This window comes from Triplophysa dalaica, chromosome 22 (genome assembly GCF_015846415.1).
Source record: "Triplophysa dalaica isolate WHDGS20190420 chromosome 22, ASM1584641v1, whole genome shotgun sequence".
In the NCBI taxonomy this organism is placed as follows: domain Eukaryota; kingdom Metazoa; phylum Chordata; class Actinopteri; order Cypriniformes; family Nemacheilidae; genus Triplophysa; species Triplophysa dalaica.
The window spans coordinates 8,066,232-8,093,245 of record NC_079563.1 but is presented as its reverse complement, the minus strand read 5'-3'; the positions used below and the strand labels follow the sequence as shown (position 1 = coordinate 8,093,245).

Here is a 27,014-nt window from a genome sequence, read left to right as displayed (position 1 = left end):
TCTCCAAAAGTGAATCCATAATGTATTGATGTATGCTACCAATGCACATACAATACAAACAAAAAATATATTACCAAGACTTTTCTCTTACATTATCATTCAAACAGCATTAGAATATGCGAGTGAAAACTTAAAACCGCTGTCTCTCGCAGTTTGCCCTACAGTACTCGTGGTTTCATCAGTATATCTGCTGTCGGGCCTCCAGAGGAAGCACTTCCCAGACAAAAGAGAAACGCCAAGTTCAGCGAGAAGGCAATTCACTCAAATCTACTTCCTAGACCCGATCTTGAGGAAATGGAAGTGACATTTCCCCTGTGACTGCCTAAAGCAGTATCACTGCCAGTATATTGAGAGGTTATCAGCCAAGAATCTGAAAGCGCGGATTAAAAGATAGAGAGCGCAAATTAAAGTTTACTCTATAATACAGATGTTTCAGTTTTTGACAAGTTTATAGATATAAAGCTTGATATGAAAAATACATCTAAATTTACGGATATTTACTACGTAAAAATATCTGTTTGTATGACCAATGAAAGACAGGAGACGGTTTTGAACGTGAACATAATTTTTACTAGGCAACCCTTTCATGTTCGTATTTTTGTTACTGTAACGCTAAACAATCTGATTATAGACAGTTTCATCGGATGCACACACCTGGCCCAAAGTTAACTTCCAGACTGTGTTTGGTTATAATATTACAATTTATTTTATATTTAATTTATATTAGTACGAATTTATATTAATATTTTATTGTAATGTAATGAATTCAAAGACAACAACTCAACAGTATTGATTCTTTGCGGAGGCCTACTGGAAGATAAGTTCGGGCCACATATATTCGGGCCGCTTACGTTGTTGCCGATAAAACTTTCTAGTATTTATAAGTGTAATACCATTATTTATTTATTTCAAACTGATTTATCAATGATAATTGATTACTTACTTTCCTTAACCAGCATCTCCATCATCATTTTCTTCATCAACACCATAATAAAGTTGTTTGGGTTTTTTTGGCAGTACACATTACTGTAGCTAATACAAAGTCTGCACTGCAAATAAACTGTAGGTTTGAAGTCAAGGTGCAGTCCGTGTTATCTCTTCCACTATGCTGTGCATCAGATCAAAGTAGCGCAGGCTGGGCTTTGATAAGAAGCTCACAGTCAGAGGCAATATCAGTCGGCGTGTGGTTAAATTAGCAATATCGATTCAAACATTCGCTGTGAACTGTACCGCCAGATGTCTGAATCTATATACAGTGACATGGTTTACACACAAAAATATGACCTCAAATGTCAGGATGTCTGAATCGAAAAGATTATCTGATGGAAATGTAAGCAGAGCTCTTCCGTGCCTCGTGTGTGATCGCAAAGTAAGACTGATTTGTGTTACCGGGTCAAAGGTCACCCCTTTGTTTAAGACTTCTGTTTATCCACATCCGTAATTCACAAAAAAAGCAAGTGAACCAAGATCCATAAGGTCAGGGGAGCTAGATCTCAATTCTATAAACGAGTTAGTATCAAATATTCATTGCTGATTTTGATCAATATGACGTTTAATTCCTTCCACGCACTGCCCTGCAGGTTATTTATTTTTCCACCTACTCCTGGCGTGTTCATTATTTCAGCCGATGAAAACATACGCCCCTTCATTAATTTCATACTCTACAATCTATCTCAATTACTGACAAATAAGTTAGTGTTAAGGTTTTAATTTTGATTAGTGGGCTACTAATTCCATAAAAGAACACAAACACGCATGTCAAAGGTACCAAACTCTACACCTCACCAGGCAGGTTCGCTTATGTGATGACACATCAGCCAAGAAATTAGAGGTATTAAACCACAACATAATTACATATCAACTCTCCACCTCCACGACCCTTTCCAAGCTATGTTATCTGTAAATAAACATGGGTTGATTTTGAAAATTAAATGTTTGTGTATTTTTTGTATGGTATTGTGAGAAATGGGACAGTTGATATGGAGGGAGTCCTCTACTGAGTCTTAAAGTGTACATAACATGAGATCATGAAAATGACTTTTCATGCGTTGTGTAATATTGACGTGTTTGAAAGTATGCAGTCTGCCAAGTTGTAAAGCCGAAGGTGAATGAATAAAGTTATTGGCTTGGAAAAAAGGGAGTCGACTCTGAATCACTCAAACAAGTCGTCCCAGTCCGATCGCGAACTGCTGCCGATTTAAGTCACTACAGATAGTCCCCACCTACGTTTTGCTAGGACTGCCCGCAAAAACTTAACTCTTCTCCCCCAAACACTGTGACTCGTGAGCCTAATTCGTGGTAGACCAATCACAGCGGACTAGACCATCTGACCAATCACATCACACTGGGCTAGCGGAAAGGAAGGGATTATACAGATGAATCATGGAACAAGTCATTTGAGAGTCAGTCAAGAAGAAAGGTAAGAATAATAAATTCTATGTACATAAACGTGTTGTGGGACACTCCTTAAACCAAAGTAAGTCCTTCAAAATCCGTAGGTATGTACTCTTTAAAAAAAGTGATATTATTTAATGGTTTTATTAGGTCTATTATAATTTCCAAATGCAAAATGTTAATTATTCATACACAGTAAGTGAAGTATATCCACAATTTTAATGTGTGTAATTGTAAATATAACTGTGTGAATGTGTTATTGTAATGTGCTATTTAAGAGCTGGCGGGTCTATTATTATAACATTATTCCACACTATTAGTAAATACATGCTTAACGCATCAAAAGACATCGAACCCCAAATGAATTCACTTTCCAATTTTTGCATGCTATACGCATAGCATAGTAATCGAAGAGACGTTGAGTGGTTCATCTAAGGCTGAAACCTTAGAAAAGTCTAACAAAAGCATACAAAATAAACAACTAGATAAAATCAATAGATTTACCAAGAAGGTTTCGCCAGCCTGTGCTGTTGTGTACAGCTCCATTTATTAGAATTAAGGATTTGTCCATTTACCAAAGAACAGTAAATTCTGTGTAATTCTTTCTCAACAGCACCTTAAAGCAAAAAGCCCAGACTTAGATTCACAGGAGGGAGAGCCAATCCGTATCGATCCTTTTCAAACAGAAGCATCTTCAGGCCGAGCTTATCCTGAGTGCTCTTTTCCAGAAAGAATGCCTCATTTCAGATAATCTGCCTCTCTGAAATGAATTCAAACAGAGGGAGAGAGAGAGAGTGGAAGAAAGCGAAAGAAAGAACGAGAGAGGTCTTCACACCGGCCTGGCTTTGCTCCAATTCACGCAAGCATGTCTGATTAGCCCCAGCTTAAAAAGCCACGTTCACACACTCCTTTTCAATATCCCTGATTAAAAGTTGACAGGGGCGTCTGCCGCGGAGCCAAAAATCCTTTTTACTTTTTGGAAATATTCATCAGCCAGACAAAGTGAAAATAGGAGTAGTTTCGGACCGGTGGACGCAGCAGTTTCGGGCGTGCGGATCGAGCTCGCTTCTTTAAAAGATGATGGAAAATGGCTCATTGCCACAAAGAAACGGAGATACGGATGTGATTTATAGTGCCTGATGTGTTATGATACTTTGCACAAACTGCACGCCCGATCACATTTTGGGTTCATTTTATTGTTGTCATAAACACAAATCTGATACATAATTCTAGGTATCATTCAATTTGTCATCTGTTGGACATTCCTTAAAGGGATATTCCACCCTAAAGTTAAGAATTCTGTCTTGATTTACCCTCTTGTTATCTAAAACCTATGTGACTTTCTTCTGCAAAACACAAAAGAATGTTGGTGACTGAACAACGGCGGCTTTTTTATGGACACAACACCCATGAAAGTCAATGGGTTTCATTTTTGAGTAAACTACCTCTTTAAAGATGTTTTTTAAATACATGATGCAAATTTTGTTGCTAAACTACTATTACATCCATGGAACAGAAATTAGGATGATTTTTGAAGAATTATTCCTGTCATACAACAATGACTGTGAAGCTTTAAATAAATCTAAAAATCTCTGAACAGCATCATGACCGGGTCTAAATAGTTGTTTTCTCATAGAAAAACATGTTTTTTTTTTTTACTTTGCTATGACTTAAATTCATGCAATAAAAAAACAAACAAAAACTAAAAAGTGCATCTTGACTTAAAAAAGCAGAAATTAAGCTCCACCCCTAACCCTGTAACGAAACTTAGTCAAACCAAAACATACTGTATAAATGAGATTCTATAAATTCATAGAATTTGTGACCTTGTAAAAAAAATTGCCCACTTTTATTGCTTCCGCTTTTATATCTTTACAATTCTTCTACTTTTTTTTTTTTTTCAAAATAAAAGCACAAAGGTTTGTGACTATAGCGTCTGACCCTTTGTTTTCAGATGAACTGTTCCATTAAGGAGACTGACAGCGTCCACATTTTTATTCTAATTCCCAATGATCAATGCGCAGACCTCAGTGGATAAACGCTGCCAAGCCTTTCAGTTTCTGACAGATAATGCACGAGTTCATCTGTTATATAAATGGAAGGCAAACACTTGTGACGGTTTGCGGCAGCCCCAAATTCCCATTTCTCTTTTAGGCGTTTTCTTCCCCTTCTGCTTGTTTAAATTCTTTGCAGCTCAGGCGAACTCCCGGGCCCACGGACATGTTTTTATCCAAAGTGTGTCTGGTGGCTTTAGTGTCACACAGGCTAGCCGTGCAACATCAGTGTTGTGCGCATCCACACACCACTGCAACATTAAATATTCATGCGTGCTGACGCAACACACATGTGTCCGTGGTAACACTTTTAAACCCTTCTAGGAATGATTTAAGCGCATTTGATCGTGACAAAAATATATCTGCAAGACCCTTTTGAAGAATGTTTCTTCCTACGCTTATGGCTTTCGATGGTGAAGAAATATATATATATTTTTCTTTCTTTTTTTTCGTTATTTAAAGAAAAAATTCACCCAAAAATAAAAATTATGCCGACATTAATCATGCTCATGTCATTCAAAACCTATACATGATACTTTCTTCAGTCGCACACAAAAGAGGACGTTTTGAGAAATGCCTTTATGTTTTTGTCTCCATACAATGGAAGTCTATGCTTTCTGGTTATCAATGTTCTTCAACATAATATCTTCTTTGTTCTGCAGAAGAAAGAAAGTCACACAGGTTTGAAAAGACACCAAACAAAAAAAAGTTACAGCATTAATGTTGTTTCAACAACAGTGCATAGTGGGCCGGAGTTTCCGCTTTGGTAGTCACTGATGTATGGTAATAGCGAAAATATGATTCTTCAAAATGTCTGTTATTAAAAATTCAGTTTTTCCCAAATGCAACCAAATTCATTGCTGAAACATTCTGTGGTACGCTCCCCCATTACACGCAGCTCCGCCTGCACACGCAAATAATTGGTTGGTGCGTGGAAGCCAGTCACTCACAAAAATAGGCGATAAATTGCTTATCACACTTGTCATCCGATTAACTAAAGAGCTAGCAGATTCCATACTGTGAGCGTGTAGCTGCTGCAGTATGACTCATTGGTGCAGGTGGTGAATGTCATTTGCCTTGTTTAGCCTCTCTGACACATTAAATGCATTGTTGCACTCAAATTCCTCTCGCAAGAATGCATCGCAGACACACTGTATTATAGCATCTCTCATAACCGAATGGTTTTGGCCTGAACGTATGAAGAAATCTAATCCTATAGATTCCTTACGGTTCTCTGCGGGCCATCTATTAGCCGATACTGACATCTATTTGGCGTGCTCCTGCGGCCGGCAGCAAACAACAAATCAAAGCGTAAGCTCCACTGTACGGAGTTAATATGCCACGCAAGCCTGCTCATTTGCATAGCTAGTGGCTAGGGCACAAGAATTCCCTGTTAGGCTCTGAATAAACAGGAATGGCAGAGACACGACGTTCCCCACATACTGATGAGTTCCTGCAGTCACGGTCTACCCTAATGGACAAACGGCCCAGCAATTTGACTGTAGTTGGCCACGGTATTGTTATCTGGGTAATGAGGTAGCAGACAATGTGTTAAGAAACATCACAATATGTACCGCTCTAAATGAAAGCACCGGGGACCCAGACCAGAACAGAAAGACGTGACAGACACTGAATAGAATGCATTTAGACCTCATCTGCGTTGAGACCAGAGGCATTGTGGGATTGAATTCGTCCTCAAGAGTTTGACCATCTGTCTGATTAATACTGGTGAGTGTTTATACGTCCAGGACTGCATCTGAAATTGATCGAAAATTCTGCGATGCACTTCAACACAATCTCACGAGAATTTGTTACTTTTTTACGAGGCGGCTAATTGGTTCGAACTGTACAATCACATTCATACATTTTAGTACGGTTTGCTTTCGCGCCAGTGATAGTGGGTGTAGGGGTGGGGTTAGGTGAGGTGCTTCAGTATTGCCTTTTCTGATAATCATACGTTTTTGAACGATTCAAAAATTACGAAATCATACGAATTAGCCACTTCGTGAAATATTGAGGGTTAGGTTTAGGGGTGGGGCTAGGGGAGGGGCTTCAGTATTGCTTTTTCTGATAATCACATATTTTGAACAATTCACATTGTACGAAATCATACGAATAAGCCACTTCGTCAAATAGTGACGGTGAGGTTTAGGGGTGGGGCTAGGGGAAGGGCTTCAGTTTTGCTTTGTCTGATAATCGTATGTATTTAACGTTTCACATAGTACGAAATCAAACGAATTAGCCACTTCGTAAAATATTGACGGTTAGGTTTAGGGGTGGGGCTAGGGGAGGGGCTTCAGTATTGCTTTTTCTGATAATCACATATTTTGAACAATTCACATTGTACGAAATCATACGAATAAGCCACTTCGTCAAATAGTGACGGTGAGGTTTAGGGGTGGGGCTAGGGGAAGGGCTTCAGTTTTGCTTCGCTGATAATCGTATGTATTTAACGATTCACATAGTACGAAATCAAACGAATTAGCCACTTCGTAAAATATTGACGGTGAGGTTTAGGGGTGGGGTTAGGGGAGGGGAGGGACTTCAGTATTGCTTTTTCTGACAATCATACATTTTCAACAATTTACATAGTATGAAATTATACAAATTAGCCACTTCGTAAAATAGTTATGGTTAGGTTTAGGGGTGGGGTTAGGGGCTTCAGTATTGCCTTTTCTGAAAATCATACGTTTTTGAACGATTCACAAAGTATAAAATCATACGAATTAGCCACTTCGCAAAATAGTGACTGTTAGGTTTAGGGGTGGGGTTAGGGGAGGGGCTTCAGTTTTTTGTTTCCATTCAAATCGAATTAAATCAATTGAATTAGCCACTTAAATTCCTTTAAGATCATGTGTACTATTTTACACAGTGGCAGTGGATGGTTTTCGCTTCTCTTAAACTGAAGGTGTGGTTAAGACAAGAGCTCTTTCCCTCTCACACACTAGATTGATGTCCTGCACTTTGTTCAGAATTTGCTGAAACAGTTAGTAGTACATATATTATAATTAATCAATGCAACGAGTGACAATCTGCGGATGGAGGGTACAGTCATGAAAGAGTATGTTCTGTGTGTGTGTGTGTGTGTGTGTGTGTGTGTGAGAGAGAGAGAGAGAGAGAGAGAGAGAGAGAGAGAAAGCGAGGTGAACTAATCCACTGAGTGCCTACAATGTAATAAGTAAACCCAGCTTAATGGAGTCATTTAAGCAGCAGAGACTGCAGAGGTAATGCTTAAGGTATCATTGAGAGCTCATTTCCAAGGGTTTGACTTAACACAAACATTACTGTTATGTTCGCCTCACTGTACAGGATTTGCCTTGTTTATCATTTATATGGCTATTCATTTTCATAGCTTCTTGGTTGGCTTTCGTTTACCACTGGTTAAAAAATACATGCAAAATGTGACATCACCTCAACATATCAATCACACTCAGTCAACACAAACAGTTAAAGGTTGAGGATCTATTTTGGATGTTGAAGTATTTTCACATATTACAGTATAATGTGGCATGTTTGTGGCGCACTTAAAACATTGCTCTGGTTGTTTGTGGAGGATTTAATGAGGTCTATCCATTATAACAGTTTTATTTTTTTATTAAAAAATTGGCAGAATAATTATCATTTGTAGCCCTATAATTTGACTTTAGATACCATGGTAATAATTGTTTTGTCATACAGCTCTTTTTCCTGTGGAACACAAAAGAAGATATTTTGAGAAATGCCTCTGTGGTTTTGTGTCCATACAGCGGAAATCAATCGGCACCAATGTTGTTTGGTTATCGACATTCTTCAAAATATGTTCTTTAGTGTTCTGAAAAAGAACATGGTAAGTCGTACAAGTTTGAAATGACACGAGGGTGAATATATGATGATTTTTTATTTTGGGTTAACTATCTTTATAACAATGATTATTGTGGTAAAAACACCTACCTATTTGAAAACATGCATTATTTTAGCAATTCCATTTGGTTTTCCCAGTGACTTCACCTTAAAAGCCAATGGATATCTACCAGTACACAAACTTATACTTTATATGACCTCAAAGCTAACCACTATGGATTAAAAGCAAAACGCAAAACCCACAATGTTACCACTGGATCAGACTTTTTAGTTCCTCTTTCACTTTCATTAAACTCGTCTTCTAAGTAGCTACTCACTACATTTTGCTGATACCCCAAAAGCTCTTTGCTCTAGTCAGGGAAGGAATTAATTGTGGCTTACAGCGAGCTTTAAACCTCGAGTCCCTGACACGCTGCATCTCATTATGACTTGAGAGTGGGTCCCACATTTCAGCTTGTTTATTTTACTTCCTGTCAGGAGGCTCTTTGTAAAACCCCTTCACTGTCATGCCGGCAGACTTTTCCCATCACTAATGTTCTCTCTGTGCACTTTTGGTGATGGTACGTGGGTCTCTCTGCACTCTCTCTTCACTTTCTAATTAAGCACTATGAAAGCAGTCAACTCTGGTTGTTCTGTGATATTACGCAGGGATTTCAGCATTGTTTCAGCGTGATTTCTGAGCGTATCAGTGTGTGCTGGTACCAACGACATCAAGGTCAGTTAACCAGAAGTCAAATAGAGATCTTCTCAGGATTTTACATGGCAAAGAGTCAAGGGTTGCTAGGTTGGTACTGTCAGCCTGCTGTTGGGTATGGATGTTGTAATTTAAGCATTTGGTTGCAAGAAAGCGTTTTGGGGCAAATGAGTATTATGGTTGAAGTATTTTTGCAAGCAACAGGAAATGTTATTTTTGAATTGAATAGTCTGTCAGTCATTGATTTTTTTCTCTTTAAAGCATAAAATGGACTAAATGAATCTGCTCTTGACAGTACAGCTCAGGGTAGTCACCAACCAAGGTTGAGGACTTTATAAGCTTTTGTGCTGTTATGTTGTTGCGGCTTAGAAGTGTTTTTTTTTAAATGATAAAGCATTAAGCCTAACTAAAGTATGCTTACTAGACCTATGATTATAATGACCGATTGCAATACAATGACAGTTATTTTCACAGGTTGAATCGATAATGTACAGCTTATAAAATATTATAATATATTCTATATATTTTACCCCTAACTGTATTTTACTTTCCTCTTGTCTATGATTTCTATCCTTTCTTCTTTACGCTCCGAAACATGCTGGTTATTGGGTTGTTATGCTAGGTTGTTTTGGAAAATAATATTTTATAGTTTAAAAATATATGGGAACATACTAGACGCATTATATGGGATATATTTAATAATACATTTCCATATGAGACATTAAGATGTCCCCATTAAATAAATTTACAAAAGTGATTTTATGTCCATAGAAAGCTGTCTACTTTATGGTTTAAACTAAGTTTTGGAGAATAAAATGTCGTCATTCAGTGTAACATAATATGCATGTACAAAATAAAAAAACATACTTATTCTGACTTGTAGAATATATAAAAGAAAAAGGGAGCATATTACATTTTATTGTTCTTTAAATGAGTAAAACATTCGTATTGACAAATGGGCAAAACCTAGGATCGTGGTACATTTAAAAAAAATGTAAAATTACTACTAATTAGCATTTGGGGATAAAATAATGATTTTTTTATTATGTCATAAATTGTTTTTTGTTGTAAATTTGCCTGACAAGATTGTTGCACAGAATGACATTTTAGTGTGCGTCTTCTGTAAATCTGTAAATTGCTAAGAAAAAACAAAACAAAAAATAAAATTAAGTTAAACAGAAAACCTTTTAAACTTTAAAACAATTAAAGCAGTATTTCACTTATTTTTTTGTTGTTGCTTAAACCCTTTTTCATTTTCATATTGGAACCAAGTGCTTACATTTATAAAAAATATTTTTAGGCTACTTATGAGAAACTGCAATTTCTCATGTATTATTCAATATATTGTTAATTAAAACGTGTTATTCAATTTATTTTTTAAATATATGTTCAATTATTTAATATATTGACGGTTAATATATAGGAAAATATATTTACGTTATAAGGGATGACTCTACTGTTTGTTCCGAAATACATTTCCTGCAAAGCTGCTTTACAATAATGCTGAATTGTGAAAAGCACCATGGAAATAAAGTTGAATGGAAGTGAATATACAAGCATTATTTGAAGCTCTTACGGCTGTAAACTTTATGTTGTGCTGCTAATGTCTTTTATATCCAACTGTCCCGGCTTACTGCATTTGCCTTATAGTCATACTGGCAAGTCAGTAGAGAAAGTGTGTTTGTGGAGAACTGTACTGTGTGTGTGTGGTCCTGATAAACTGTACATTGTGGGGACCAAATGTCCCTTCCAAGGTAGTAATACCAGTAATTTGTGACCTTGTGGATAAACATGGAAACCCAACATCTGTGTATGTGGAGGGTGGTGAAATGATGTACATTACAGCCCACATACTAGACATATATTGTACATATATACATATTTTAGCATTTTCCACGCAGCCAAGCTATGGCAGCTGCCTTACCCTGCCTTATGCATCTGACGTCCCCTCCGTGGGAAAGATAAACATGAGGCAGGCAGATGCGACACGTTTCCTCCCTGCGACTCCACCGGAGTCACTGCATGAAAAGGAAAGACATATTTGCTTGTGTCACTTATCATGGGAATAGCTGCAGCAACCCATGCGGGGGTTCATGTGTGTGTGCTGCGTGTATCCACAGTGTGAATCACCACCGAGCACGGCACACACACTGGGAAGCAAGACGGATGCTGGGTTTGCACTCCATGAAAAAAGCTATTACGTGTACCAGTACGATGCCTCTTTGAAAACGTGTGCCACGAGGCAGGTTTTAAATGCAGACGGAAGCAGAGCTTATAGAGGAAATTCAAGTGGGTTGAGAATGAGGAGGAAATGCAGAATGATTCATACATAAACTTAATCTGGAATTATTCAAATGACTTGAAGGAATAACTAGCCAATACAAAAGAATCGGTCATTGTTACTCACCCTTGTGTCATTCCGAGTAAATTTTGTATTACATTCCAAATCATTTGATTCAGTGGGGTGTTAACCCTTGAAAGTAGATGGGTTGATGAGTTAAAATACCAAAGAAACAGAGCAGTACGATTGAATCATTCAGTCTGGTTTTGTGAATCAAAATAACTGGCTCATTTAAGGTATGTCTGACTGAATATTAGTCATGGACATGAAGTCAAGATTTTCAGTGAAATTAAAGATTGATTGTATATCACTTTATAACTTTTTTATAATGATGACACATGAACACATGTTTTGTGTTATTGAGTTTTACGTTTTTAAACACATTATAAGGCATTTTGTGTTAAATAAATAAATAATAGGGTCAACAAAAGTTTGATCTATCCACCCATCTATCCATATCCATCCATCTATATTCAACTATCAATCTAAATATCTATCTATATTTATCCAATCATCCATATTCATCTATCCATCTATATAAAAATTGTTTATTATCACAATATAAGGCATTTTGTGTTAAAGAAATAAAAGGGTCAACAAAACGTTGATCTATCCACCCATCTATCCATCTGTCCGTCTGTCCGTCCAGCCACCCATCCATCCATCTGTATGTGCGTCCAGCCACCCGTCCAGCAACCCACCCATCCATCTAACTTCTGTCTGTCTGTCTGTCTATCCATAAATCATCCATAATCTTCTATCCATTTATATATCTATCTATATTTATCCATCCATCCATATCCATCTACATAAAAAGAGTTTAGTCCCAAAATGAGATAACTAAATATTGTGCATTTATTGTTTTATTGTGCGTTCCAATTAATATCAATCAAACTGCAATTGTTTTGTTTTGATTTAGTCATAATACGTCCAAAAATACAGCTACCTAAAATAAAACACAATGAAACATGATAACATCATAAAAAACATTATTTTCGGAAAAAAACTGAGTTATCTCATTTAGGAACCAAACTCTATCTATCTATCTATCTATCTATCTATCTATCTATCTATCTATCTATCTATCTATCTATCTATCTATCTATCTATCTATCTATCTATCTATCTATCTATCTATCGTCTGTCTGTATGTCTATATGTCTGTCTATCTATCCATAAATCATCCATATTTATCTATCCATCTATATATCCATCTATATTCATCCATAAATACATACGTACGTACATATTTAAATATCTATCCATCCATCGTTACATCCATCTATCCATAGCAATATTCCAATACATATTTGTATAAATAATTTTCAGCTGAATTCAAAATGTACTGTTGTAATCATTGCTCTATTAAGTATGCTTGTCAAATATATTATAGGATGTACATTCTTGACAAATGTAAGAAACCCAGCAGAAAATAATGGATTGCTATTCTTGCAAAGCTATCGTATGGTTTGAGAAGCCTCTATTTTGGATGCAGGACACTTGGTGCAATTTAAGAGCTTGACACCCCTGGTCTCATAGTAGCCACCATATTCATTATTTCACTTTTGTGTTGCCTGTAGCACTTTGCTCTATTGAAATGAGAAAATAATGACAGACTTCTTATTTTTTGTGTAAATTATCTTATTATTGACCGTTGTGGTAGTGGGTGTTTAAACGACTCGTAAGGTCTCGTTTAATATGTTATTAATTTCTCTCTTTCTTTCGATCCATCCACAGGTGCCTCACCAGATGAGCACGCTGACCTTCTACAGGTACGAGCAGCCCATCGTGGACTACTGCCAGGCCCATCAACCCCTGCGGCTAAACATGAGCTACGAGGGTCCCCCGCAAAGCATGGAGGGGCTAGAGGAGCTTCCCCCTCGAGAGCGGAGCACCATCCAGGCTGTAGCCCTTCCCGCCGTGCCCACCCTCAACACGGCCCCCCCGGGGCCCTGCTCCCCACCCAGCCAGAGAGCTCCCGTTGAGGGGCCCAGCATCTCTTATCCCACCACAGAACGCTCGGTTAGCTATCCAACGACAGAACGTTCCACCAGCACTCTCACTTTTAGACGCTAGCGGCCCCTCTCGGAAAGCAAGGCATGATGGGTAATTTAAAAGAGGCTGTGCTTGGGTGGTGATCAACATTCCACCGTCTATCCGCAGCGGTGCGACTCAAACTGTGTATACTGCTGCGGTATCTTCTGTGCTTACTGTTTCTCACGGACATAGAGATGTGAAGAACATTCCCACAATGTTGCTGGAGGATCCTGTGTACGGTACACTTCCATTGTGGAGTGTAGTGTATCCTGGAAAATGGGATTCCATGTCTTTGTCCATTTTTCTTTGTTCCCATTCAAAGGCGCTTGCTATTTTTTTGTTCTCCCCGTCCTGCTCAATGGCAAATTGAAAACCGGTGCAACGTGCATGAGTCGTTAAACGTGGTTTCGTTTGCATTCAGCCCCTGCTCTGTACCGACGGGATGCCTCCACTGTGGAGCAGATAATGGTGATTCTCCCATGCGGAGTGAGGAATTAAAAGGAAAGAGGAATTAAAAAGGAATGTGCAAAAAACAGGGTTTTTGACTAGAGAGAGAGAATGAAGAGAAGCATATTAATGTTCAGCTCTAAGGCCTCTCACTGTTATTTTCATTTAGTTGCCAGGGAGCGTCCATAAATGCACCGCATTATTCGATTATGAAGACAGATCTGTCCAGACATGAGCATGGAAGATCTTGAGTATAAATAAAGCATTCATTAAAATCTAAATGAAGATTCACACAGCAAGGTCTTTCAGTGTGCACATGTACCAAAGATCAGGCTTCTTTAGATGTACATATAGCTTGTGTTTCTTTTCAGAATATAATCAAACAACTGAATCTGTACGCGTACTATGACGTTCGGACCTTTGCCATTCATGACAGACGACATTTTGCCTGGTTTTTTTTTCAGTTCAGTTAGCACTGAAAACCAGAATTGAAGCTTTCAGAGAAACTTTGTGTTCCTAGTTTACCTGTTTTACTTACGGTGTGTGTGTGTGTTTGTGTGAAGGTAAAGGGTAATAAACCTTCTGTTTGTGTGCATGTTGGAGTCACCGTACTCTCCAACCAGAAATGTATTCTACTCAAATAAGCGAACACATTATACTTGTATGCGTCACTTTGTTAACAAATAGCGGGCAAATGTCGGTGTCATTAAATGTTTGGATATTCAGGAAGCTATTTTTAAATATGTTGACAGCTAAGGAGTTTGAGCAAACAAGATTATTTTAAAATTGTTGTTCCTGTGTGGTTGTAGTGCAATGTCCGCTATAGTGCCCCTTATGGCTACGCTAAGAATGAAAGTGACATTTCAGAACTTAACAGTACTGTACGTGAAGACTAACGTGCATAAAAAGTGTTCATTTACTTGCGTAGAATGTGTTTCAGAGTAAAAAAGCTCATCCTAACCCAAATTCAAATGACTTCCCAATGATCTAATGAAAATGAAGGCTTGAACCTTTAATGAGGGCCTTCCGAAATTTGTATTTGCATTTGCTTGTTTTTCTTAGTGAGTTGAGTTCATGTAGAGATGGTCAGTAACCTCAGGTCATTTAATCTTAAAAAGAGATTTTCTGACTCCAGATGTCACTTAGCAAAGAAGCTACACAGATGAAATTGCTACAATTGGATGAAATGGCAAGAATTACATATAGAAGAGACCAGGGGCAATTGTAACTCATGATTTCATTTTTATTCTTCATAAGACGCCTTGTATAAATGTATTCTGGTATAAGATAAATATGTGCCAACAGTTACACATTTATATTTTTGTTTACATTTTCATTATTATTTGCATTACATTAAACATATTTACTTTAAATCGATTACAAAAAAGGGTGAAGTTTGGGGGCAACTAAAAATGTATTAAACTTACAATATTAATACTTAAAATATATCAACTCACTGTACGTCTATCTTTATAACAGCACACATCTACATAAAAATGACATTGCTTGAATTTAACTGAAAAGTTTTTGCATGTATGATGTGCTAATTTATTCAGCCGATAGATAATGGTTGCTTAATGCAAATGTCTAAGTGGGACCAACATTATAATTATTTGCAATAAGTATAAATCCTTTGTCCTTGTGTTTTTACCAGCAGGATATCTTTTTTAATAATATTATTATTTTGGGGATTTAGTCATACAATTTCCGTTTCATATTTTGTGTCACAGTTGCCCCTGACCTCACCTACCTGAAAATAATTATTACATTATAAATAATGCGTATTATATTATAAATCATTATTTGTTCCCAGTATCTAAGTCTCTTCAATCCAGCTCATTTGTGATTACAAAGTGACTTTTGACTCTATTTTATTTGTCTGCATTCCCCAAGAGATCATCAACCTTTTCAACAAATATTATTGTATGACTTTGACATACAGTCATCACATTACATAACATGTCTTAAAAAGCTTCACAGTTCCCAAATCACACACCACAGTTTACTGTCATTACAAATCATTGTCTAATCTTTTAGATATTGTGTTTCTCTGACCCTGAAAATGGACTTACGAATACAAACAAATATGGAATTATTGCCTGTAAACTGATTTTTTCACCCAGCGTGCCTGTGTGTGTGGACTTCACACAATGAATGTGGACATGGAACCTCACCATCGGTCAATGTGGACACCGCTACGTTCATTCAAATCTCAACTTGTTCAGTGGAAGGCTCCAGAACAATGACAGGGGGTGACATCATCACCTGTGTTTTTCAGGAGCCGTGGTGACCGCTCTGGCCACATCCCCAAGGTTGGTGTGTTCAGCCTTGCTAGTAATGGGAACAGAATCAACCGGAATGCTCCACAAAGACGTGGAGAGGAAAGAAACTGATGTCATGGCGAGAGAAGCGCCGCTGTCCGATCGTATAGACATTTGGAAGTGTTTCCTGACAGCCGTCGACTCTTCTTCATATGTTTATCTTGTAAATAGAGAGCATAAAGAAACATATTGTTATGCTTCTTTTGACACACGTTTGTGAAACGGACAGATCCTCAGCTGTTTAAACGCGCATCTGATCAAAGATTACGCTTGTAGAGAGACTCAATATGACCCCTCATTTCCAAGATTGATATTTTTCTATCTGCTGTTTGTATTAAGTTCCTCATCTCACAGCCTTGGTAGATTTTCAGCTTCTTTGTATCCTTTCCTCACCGATATTTGTCATGTACTCGTTTTGAAAATCGAAAGGAGGATATCCATACTCATTTTATTGTGATATTGACTTTGATTCTTGTATGTGCTCTAATCTGATTCGGCACTGGCCTTCAATCTTTCTTCTTGGATTAAATTTTCTAGCATTCAGGCAAATAATATCAACTTGTTCAGTGAGACTGACTTGTAGTTTGCTCCGAGGCTTCATGCATGATGTATCGGGTACATTGGCTTGATGTCATTAGGAAAATGCTAATAGGGTTACCTGCCCACTGCATTTCAATTCTAAGTAAGTTGCGAGAACTTTACAACCTCATAAAACGTTCCTCACAGCGAAGCATTAGCTCAGTGCCATTGTTTCAGAAAATCCATACGTAGACGATGTTGTTTAGGGGGAAAGACGGAAATAAAATGATTAGAAAGATATAATATTTATTTGTATCAAATAGAAATGATTATATTCAAATCTGATTATATATTTGAGCGCGCTAGGATTATTTGTTTGAGGGGGTATCAGTTTGTCCACTCGGCACACAGCCGTCTATTCAGAAATTCATCATTTGAAGATTTTTACGTTCCAAACTAATTAACTAGAAATGCCTGCGATAGCATCCAATCACATCTGCTATTTGGATGAGTTAGCTTGACTAGATCCCCTAAGCCATCATTCAAAGCAATGATTCACCTCCTCCACAAAATGTTCAATCTTGAACGCTTATGTAATTTCCTCTCTCCGTAATTCTGCAATATACCTGCAGAATGTGCTTCTCCACGTTTCCTTTTTTGGTCTCTTGATACAGTCATCAGTTAACCAAGCAACCGTGAGCCGTTTTGTGCACGGAGCTTTAGGATGTAATTTTGCTAATGTAGTAACAATTTGCTGCTGCGGTCATTTACGTAAGACGCGACGTTTGTTTTCCATCACGCCCATGCATCTTTGCTTGCGTTTCGCATTTCCTTTACGAGCATTCGAAACGTTGGGTGCCGTGATTTGTTTTTAATGTTTACGAAGTAAAACATTCATTTTCCAAACAAACCGTCAAATAAACATGCTATTAACACTGAAGAGAGCAAACAAGCCAGATGCTTATTTTACATTTTCCATGCAGGATGTCCCTCATAACACTGGTTGTGGGTGTAATTCACTAATATTCAAAGACGATTCAGTTCATCCACACGAAAGCTGAAAAACTGCTAGTGCTAGGAAAAAAACAAAACTCCAAAGAGATGCCCGTTCGTTTTTTGGTTGGTTTGTTTTTATTTCCGTTGTGTTTTGGGTGTCTGTTGGGAACACATTATTCCCTCAAGGCTTGGTTTTAAATGAAGGCAGCAGACTTTCTTACTTCGTTTTTAATTCTCAAAGAAGTGTCTAATGTACATATCCAGAAGGACGAGAAAAAGCCACAACAGAAGGAAACCGAGCTAATCGGCCATTTCATTCCCCTCTGCCGCACAGCAGTATACTACAAAAATTGGGGCGAAAGTCTTGTGAGGACCTACGTGCAAACACATACATCTGCTCATCTGTGCAGACACTGGAGAAGAAGAAAAAACCTTGCTTATCTCCAGGCTTGCACATGGCTTAGGTAGCGGCGTTGTCAGTCTGTGGGGGTTGGCCCATGGGGCTAACATCTGCTGCTTTTGTGGACTTGGCTTTGTCACCATACTTATTCTCTGTCTACTAAATCTGCCACATTCAGCCAGAGCTCCAGCCCACGAAACTCTCTAAACATTGAGTGGCGTGATTTGGTTATAACTGAATGCTGGACAAAATGGACAGACAAATATTGGAACGAAGACCCGAAGGCTCCGTTCCAAACTCTAGTGAGCTGCCCTGCATGCTTGAAGACAGCATCTTATCATTCATGAAACATCATAATTGATGGAATTGAAACACGGAACATAGGCAGCAAATACAAATAGCACCACTTACACAAAGCACACAGGAGACTGGACTCGTAGTTGATTTTAATGGAGTTTAGCACTTTACAAAGATAATGGCGCAATACCTTAGAACAGTCATTCTCAACAGGGGGGCATGGCCAACAGGGGAGGCCGCAGATTTTCAAGGGGGCCTCAGATTGAAAAAAATAATTTTAAATTAGTCTAAATGATAATTGAACTAAAAAACTAAAATCAAGATATCTCTTATTATTTGGCTATTCTTATAACGAATATGTGTATGTCCTGTTAATGTCAAACTGTCAAATAAAATATTGGGTTGAAATGTTGAGTTTTTGTTGGAGATTTGAATATTGAGTATTGTTGAATACAAAATAAATAATTTGTATTTAAAAATACATACGACACAAATGTTCTGCTACTATTTGTCCAGATATATTTCTAATTCTATATAACTATTGTTATTGGTAGCATTGAAAATATATTAATTAGACATTTATTTATTTTATTTGTTTTCTTTTTTATTCAACTTTGTTTTCTCAATGAGTAGAAAACAAAACTAAAGTTGGCAAATATTGAATGCATTATCTTAGAAGCATCACTTTTTGTGATTTAGACACAAAAAACTTTAACTGGGTTTTCAAAGGCCGGGTGAAAAAAAGTATTTTATAAAATAGTCCAATTTTTGTTTCATGAGCATGTCTGTGATACCCGAAAACACTGGCAGTTCACTAGTTTTTGGAAAAGTCTGAATAGTTCATTTCAAATTTACCAAAAGGACTGTATTACTGGGATCTGGTCAATATCGCAGGATCAAAGTCACCTTAAATCTGCTAAGAGCATGACTTTAGAGACTTTACAGTAAGAGCCATATTTAATTGCACATGATCGAGGCTGTTCTAGATCGAATACTGTATGTCTGTTCAAGGGACAGTCTAGATCACATCATTTATCAACCCAAGTCTTCTGGAGTGTTTCGCCGATTGACATTTTTGCCCAACAACTGACACCCAGACACATGATAGCATGAACAGACTGCATTCCATACCATACAGAGTTGTTTGCTTTTTAAATAGAGCTTGTTGAATCACATCATTCATCCTGATGGTGAAATGTATTGATCGGTTTCGCTCTGTGTAGTTTTGGTTCGTTTTGTATTGACGTTCGCTGTCAGTCAAAAGCTTGTACACACTTCTGAATGTGTGCTTCTCTATAAACAATTATAAACACATATTTTGTTTCAGAAACAAGTTTTAATGGATCAGTCGGACCGTGTTATGATGGAGAACAAGTCTAGTTTACTGGGGTGTTTAAAAAGCATCCCAGAATGCACCTGCATGTTGTTAGCTTTAAAGATGCTAAACAGCGAAATAGCTTTGACACTTTTTGTTCACTAAATGGTTTTCATAATTTCATCTTTTTCGCTGTTTTGAAGTTGCGATTTGTAATGTGGAAGTTAGCAATAATAATGCAAGAATGTGTGGAGAGTTTTGACTGGTAGTGAACTTGTCGCAGTACCTCCCACGTTTCCACAGTTACCCAGACATTTCATACATTTTTTGTTTTTGTTTTGTCCATCCAGCATGTTCAAGGCTGAAGATTTATTCTATTTGTAAAGCAGATCTCCTTTGTAAGAAATAACCGATGCTCAGCCAAGACCTCCAGTTCTATCTACTGAAGTAATTTACAGAATAGACAAGAGCCATGACATCACTGCTAATTGTGCGGATATCAATGATCAGGGCCGTGATGATTTATGGAGAACTCAAACTAACGATTCAAGGAAAATTTTGGCTTTTTTGTGCTAATTCATTTTCCCCGTTCAATATATGAATGGATTACATAGGGCAAAAACACAATGAAAAGCAATATTGTCTCATTTGTATTCTCCCCTGAGTTTTAACCTTCCATTTCATCCCCTGTAGGCCATTAACTTCTATAAAAACTCATGTTTCTCTGGCTTCGCCTGGTCTAAGGTTGTGTTTTTTTTTTCTGTGGGATGTAAATATGCATTGTTAAATTCCTTTGGTTAGTTTGCTGTTGTTTTCTTTTGTTTTCATCTGTACGCAGATTGAAAACTGTTTTGTGAAGACCTGCTCCAAATGCAAAAATGTGGCTCTTTGAGTATATTATTGTCAGAAAAACAATGTTTTGTAAAAATTTTGATGATGAGACCAGAAATAAAGTAATTTAAAGATCTAATGTACAAGAATGTCCGTCCGCACTTTTTAAGTCTACATGTGCATGTTTGATTGTGAAGTAAACATCTTTAACAACAAATATTCTGGTGGGAATACACTTCCACTGAATTGCGCCTGCTGGTAGCTTTATTTATTTGCATGTGTTGTTTCTGCTGTTTCAGGAATCGATTTCACTGAAGAATTTATGTAAATGAGGCAATGGTGTAAACATGCAATTCCCATCTTGTCGTTGGTTCTGAAAGCTGGATTTGTCGAGGATCCCGTAAACTACCGAGATCTGACTGTACAGCATGGCTCCACCACTGCTATCCAGCCACCTGAATCCAGTCTTTAACATGCCAAAATCGCTCTTGTTTACATGGCACGCCTGGACAGACGCCTGGTTATAATGCTCTTCTCCATCACCGGATCGTCATTTGATGAATTGCCGCTGCCATGATCAATAGAACACGTAAACAAACAGCACTCTTAAATAAAATTGCATTTCCCGTCTGCTGTATACGGCGTTAATTGCTCCAGGCAAGTGGCATTGAGGTTTGTGAATAAGGCGCATTCTTTAATAACCTTAATTTGCAATGAAAGGAGGCAATAACTGAAATCTAAAAAGAATGAATTTTAATATGCAATTTTAATAAGAGCCATAGGTCCAAGAGAGTAATAAACAAGTGAACTACTATTGAAATCCTGCATGGCACAATGGTGTGTCAGCACATTTTTACACAGGATTTTAAACTGATTAGTAAATAAATTAGGGCTGTCAAATGATTAATCGCATCCAGAATACAAGTTGGTCTATATTATCTGTGTACTGTGCATATTTATTTTTTATTTATAATGACATACAATTACATGCATATGTTTAAGAAAAATATTACAATTATGAAACATCTATACACTCACCTAAAGGATTATAAGGAACACCATACTAATACTGTGCTTGACCCCCTTTCGCCTTCAGAACAGCCTTAATTCTACGTGGCATTGATTCAATAAGGTGCTGAAAGCATTCTTTAGAAATGTTGGCCCATATTGATAGGATATAATCTTGCCGTTGATCGAGATTTGTGAGATGCTCTATTGGGTTGAGATCTGGTGACTGTGGGGTCCATTTTAGTACAGTGAACTCATTGTCATGTTCAAGAAACCAATTTGAAATGATTCGAGCTTTGTGACATGGTGCATTATCCTGCTGGAAGTAGCCATCAGAGGATGGGTACATGGTGGTCATAAAGGGATGGACATGGTCAGAAACAATGCTCAGGTAGGCGGTGGCATTTAAACGATGCCCAATTGGCACTAAGGGGCCTAAAGTGTGAAGAAAACATCCTCCACACCATTACACCACCACCATAATTGCATTAATGAGAAATTGAACAGGTGTTCCTAATAATCCTTTAGGTGAGTGTATATCATTTAAATTATTGGTAAATAAATCTAAATATTTTCTAAATAGCCTATGTATACATGTTTGTGTTTATAAATACAGAGTTAATATGCACAGAGTTAATATTACATTTATTATGTAAACTCTTATTCTGGATGCCTTAATTTGCGATAATCATTTGACAGCCCTAAAATAAATTGAAAATTTTGAATGCAGTACTATTCTGTAAAATCCTCCCGTCACCGACACTTTATCTGAGTACATTTCCTAGTTCACGGTTTCAAAAACGCTATTTTGGGACAGCATTTCACAAAATGTCCCCTAACTTTACATAGTAGACCCGGTTCAATTCAATCCTTTCTCGAATCAGTACAAAAGGCGAAACGGCACCAGAAGTCAGGACACGTTTCACTCTATCTCCCCTTTATATCCTGTTCTCAAAAAAGAGGACTGCCATTCAATATGCCCTCATGAAAAAACAAGCCCTATAGTGGGACATTTTAAGTCCAGCTTGCGGGGCCACAAGTGTGCTAGAAATTCTCCTCCGCTCAAAGGTTAGGCACCCCGCTGGGGCCTTTAAACTTAAATTGCGCCCGAGAGAAGCTATAAGCTGCTTATTTATTACAGCATTTCCTTTCTTTCACTTCTTCGCTTGGTTTGCAGGATGGCCACCATGAGCTTAATCAAGAGGACAATAAATGTTATCGTTTCGTGTTATGTTATGAGATCGCTGAACTGTGCTACTGTTGAGGTGGCCACTTTGAAAGTAGCTTTTGAAGCTATATGCTACTCGTGAATGATAGCAGTTATGCTACAATACATAATGATAATAAAAAGAAAACCTATTTAAAGGGATTGTTCACATAATAACATTTCTGTCACCATTTATTTATCCTCATATCATTCACTCTTTTCTCTGTGAAACACAAAAGAAGATATTTTGAGAGCAGTGGTTTTGTGTTGTTTGGTTACCAACATTATTCAGATTAACTTCTTTTGTGTTCTGCAGAAAAGAAGGTCGTACAATTACAGACATGAGGGTAAGTAACCTATATAAAAGACTACCTTTTTAGTTTTGGAAGTTTTAGGGTGATGGCATTTAAAAGAAATAGCTTATTTTACATTTAACACAACTAATAAATCCATTTAGGACAAAACCACAGACAAATCATTTCATTAAAGAGCACGTTCCCCGCGCTCCCATTTTTTAACCTTCAGTTAGTATGTAATGTTGCTGTTAGAGCATAAATAATACCTGCAAAATGATAAAGCTCAAAGTTCAGTGCCGAGCAAGATATGGTCTTTAACAGAATTCACTTTTCACAGACTACAGAGAACGGCTGGTTTGGACAACAGGCCTCTACTTCCCGGGTACATGATGTCACCATTTCGAGTGCTTTTACCTCCACCCACAGGAATACGCCAAAAAAAGGGCAGAAGTCTTTCTTAGAGAAGAGGAAGAGCCACTGGAGTAGTGTTTGGTCATCAGAGATTGTAAACATTTGACTGAGCTACGCACTAAACAACTTTCACTTTCATCACAGTCCTACAGCTGGTCATAAGAATTCAGCTACACACATTCTAAGATAGGCAACGGTCAAATAACAGTTTTCATGACTTAAAAGCAGCTGTGAAAGCTGTTCTGTGTAATACACTGATATTGTGTGTGTGTGTGTGTATACCTAAAACACTTCTATGAAACGTCCTTTAAAATCCTGCTTGCAAATGTCTCCTGGTCAATCTGCTTGTTTTATTATCCAACTCGGGTCCAATAGAAAATGCAAAACGAACGCTTCTGTTACTAGTGTGAATTAATATAACCGGTCTGATGCCATTTGGTCCGTTGTCATTTCCCTCGCCATAGTAGGAACAAAATTTGCGATCTCTAACAAAGATTGACGTTTGCACATCCACTAGCATTTTTGACATATTAACCTTAACAGATTGTTAAAGGGATAGCTAGCGTTTTGCAAAATGTAGTTTAGTGGGTTCGTTCTGTCTATAGTTATTTATTTAGTTCCATGTCATCCTTACAGAGGAAAACCGTATGCCCTTTCATGTGGGCATAGCTTGCTATCCTTTCTGGCATTCAGGCCTTTCTATTTGCATTTTCAAAACAAGAACCAGGGCCTTAAAATTTTGCAATTCATTTCAAATCCTAAGAAAGTTATCAATAAATGGACGGATACGGCCTGGGATCACATTTTTGTTAAAGGGGTTATATGGCACGAAAACATGTTTGTCTGTGTCTTTGGTGTATTATAAGTTGCCCATGCGTGTATTAGACATGCAAAATTGCAAAAATTTGAGGGTCGGAACAGAAGATGCATTTGATTTAAAAGCGAATGCACACCCAGATCTGTCTGAAACACCTCGTGTAACCACACCCCCACAAATGTGCACTAGTTAACTGGCCAATCATAGTACACCTTGTTTTTCAGAGCGAAGAGATTTGTAAAAGTCTGTACGTTTCAGAGAGGCGGGGCAGAGAGGAGATGCAAACATGAACGGTATGTGGAAAATAGAGCGTTTTTAACCTAAAATCGTGTAATACATTGCATTACATATAAAACAAGCGATAATATTTGTGTTAGCCGTGTCATATGTCTCCTGGAAAAATAGAGAAAAAGATTGAATGCGTGGAACACAAACCTGACTCGTCTGTGTGTTGTGGTACTGATGTTGGCCCATGACGTGTGTGTGTGCAGGAGGTCAGCAGCTTCATAATTATTCTGTGTGTGTTTTCACGGTGCCCTTTAAGGCTGCACGGTTGCCAGGTTGTTTTAAAGGTTCTTTGTAATAGAGGCCATCAGATAGCTGATGACTGAAAAGACATACACTGTCAAGGAGAAAAACCAAGTCTAACATTTTCTGATGCTCCTTTTTCCTATAGTAACATTCACAGTTGTTAAATTCCATAACGGTTGTGAGGGAAAGTTGGACAGAGGTGCTTAATTTAACAGCTCGGAGCTCTAACAAAAGGTGCTGAGAGCCAAAACGACCTTTCTGTGAACATAAACAGAAGAAAAGGAATGCCTTGCGAGAATGTTGTTGTTAGAAGTTATTTTATTCTTTATCTCTTTTTTTCTGATGAAGGCCAGCGTTTACGCAAAGTAAACAGGTTTTCCATGGTACCCCTGGAGAATTTGCTGTGGTAAATAATGCAGTATTTATTTGCTTTTACCAGCTTGAGCGCTTAACATGGTACATAATAGATTATGATTTCAAACAGATGGATACCACCACAGGTTTCCACCTGTTTCACACCTTTGCCATTTTTTCTGGCATTATGCATAAATCTATTGCCCAATTATCAACATCTGATGAACAATGTTATTCCACTTTTGACCTGCAATAAAAAACAACCACGAATACCGTTTAAAAAGTTCCAGGTAGCAGGACCTGGCAACACAACTCCCAGCGTTTTACATCTCACTTAAGTCATTATAGTTATAGATAACTTCATTAAGATACAAATATCTTTATTTGCTTTATGTAATGTTATAAAAGAACACAAGACCCCGGCAGAACATACAGTGCGTGTCTCCATTTCCATAATAATCCGCGTGACATTAGATAATTAAAACATGCTCAAACTGCACTGTGCATGTGCACAAGTTTTTTTTTAATCTGATTGAGAAAATACTTTGATTCAAGCGTTTACATTTTACATGTCTGATTACAAGTGGATTATTTGGTTGCATGTAAACATGGCTAATGATTTATTATCGTTTTACGGCATTTATTAATGTTTATTAATGTTAGTTAATACAAATACAATTGTTACCATTTAATTGTTGAAATTAGCATCAACTAAGATAATAGAAAATGCTATAGAAGTATTGTTCATTGTTATTTCAAGCTAAAGCATTACCCATGTTAACAAATACAACCTTATTTAAAGTTAACATGCTATCTATATATTTTCATATTATCAAGTAAGTGTATCTCGTTTTATTAATGTTTAGATATTAGACTAGAATTTAGATATTACTAGAAAATAAGACAAACATATTAAGGAATCTTCCTTAAAACCGAAATAAGACTCTAAATACATACTGTAAGAAGTTGTATTTAAGCTTAATGCGTACGCAACGCAATACACTTCAAAGCTGTTCTTAATTCATACCTCTAAATTCAATCCAAGCCACTTCTCCCATATTTGCCGGTGCTCCAGGAAGATAATAGACTGACATTTAAAGAAGCTTAACGACAAAATTATTGCCCCCAGTCACCAGCAGCACAGAGCCCCCGAAATTCTGAAGATGAACTAATTTATCAGTATAATAGGGCAAATTTATCAAGACACATTGGTCCCAGCAGGACACGGACTTCACTGGTAGGGGTCTAATGACTCAGGGAAAAAATAATCACCAACGCAGCATGTGGACGGCCATCGAGAGGCTACGGTCCCTCGCGCCATTGGTCATAGATGTTGTTAGCTGTCTGAAAAGCAGTCTGGAGCACCTGAAGAAGAGAGCTGTTTTACTTTGATGAATTATTGGAAATAAATCGTTGAAAATGCCAATTTACTTTAAAAATTGCATGCAGTACAGGGAAATATCAATGATTCAAGCACAGAAAACTGTGCCGAGGATGTTTTTTAACGTGATCCATGAACTGAAAATGTTAATAGTGAGTGTATTTGTCTCTAATAATCATTATTAAAAACTAGAGGTGCAACGATACTCAATTTCGATTCCAATACCGATTATTCAGAGTGATATCTGCCGATATCAATAGTTTGTTGGTTATATCAACTCGCATAAACTACATTCTAAAGGTTAAATGAATATTTCTTTACTTTACGAACATTATTAATTCATATAACAACTATTAATATTTAACATCAAATCGGTGATGTTTCTTAACATGTTATATACACAGAGCACACATTCAAAGCATTTTCCTGTAATTTTTCGATCGACAGGATACATCGACCCTGATTCTCGCCGTTTTAAATCAGTCGATAGCTTTAAAAATCACTTTTATCAACCGATACCGAT

General features: G+C 37.4%; 1 protein-coding gene across 1 annotated transcript in view; it reads left to right on the top strand.

Annotated features, from left to right (window-relative positions):
- Positions 1 to 20,613, top strand: part of LOC130411611 (leucine-rich repeat transmembrane neuronal protein 4) — a 104,539-nt gene extending 83,926 nt beyond the window's left edge. The window contains exon 3 of the mRNA XM_056736380.1: positions 13,061 to 20,613. Within this exon, the coding sequence (XP_056592358.1) occupies positions 13,061 to 13,399 (339 nt within the window). The 3' untranslated portion in view covers positions 13,400 to 20,613. The remainder of the gene's footprint in view (positions 1 to 13,060) is intronic.
- The last annotated feature ends 6,401 nt before the right edge of the window (positions 20,614 to 27,014 follow it).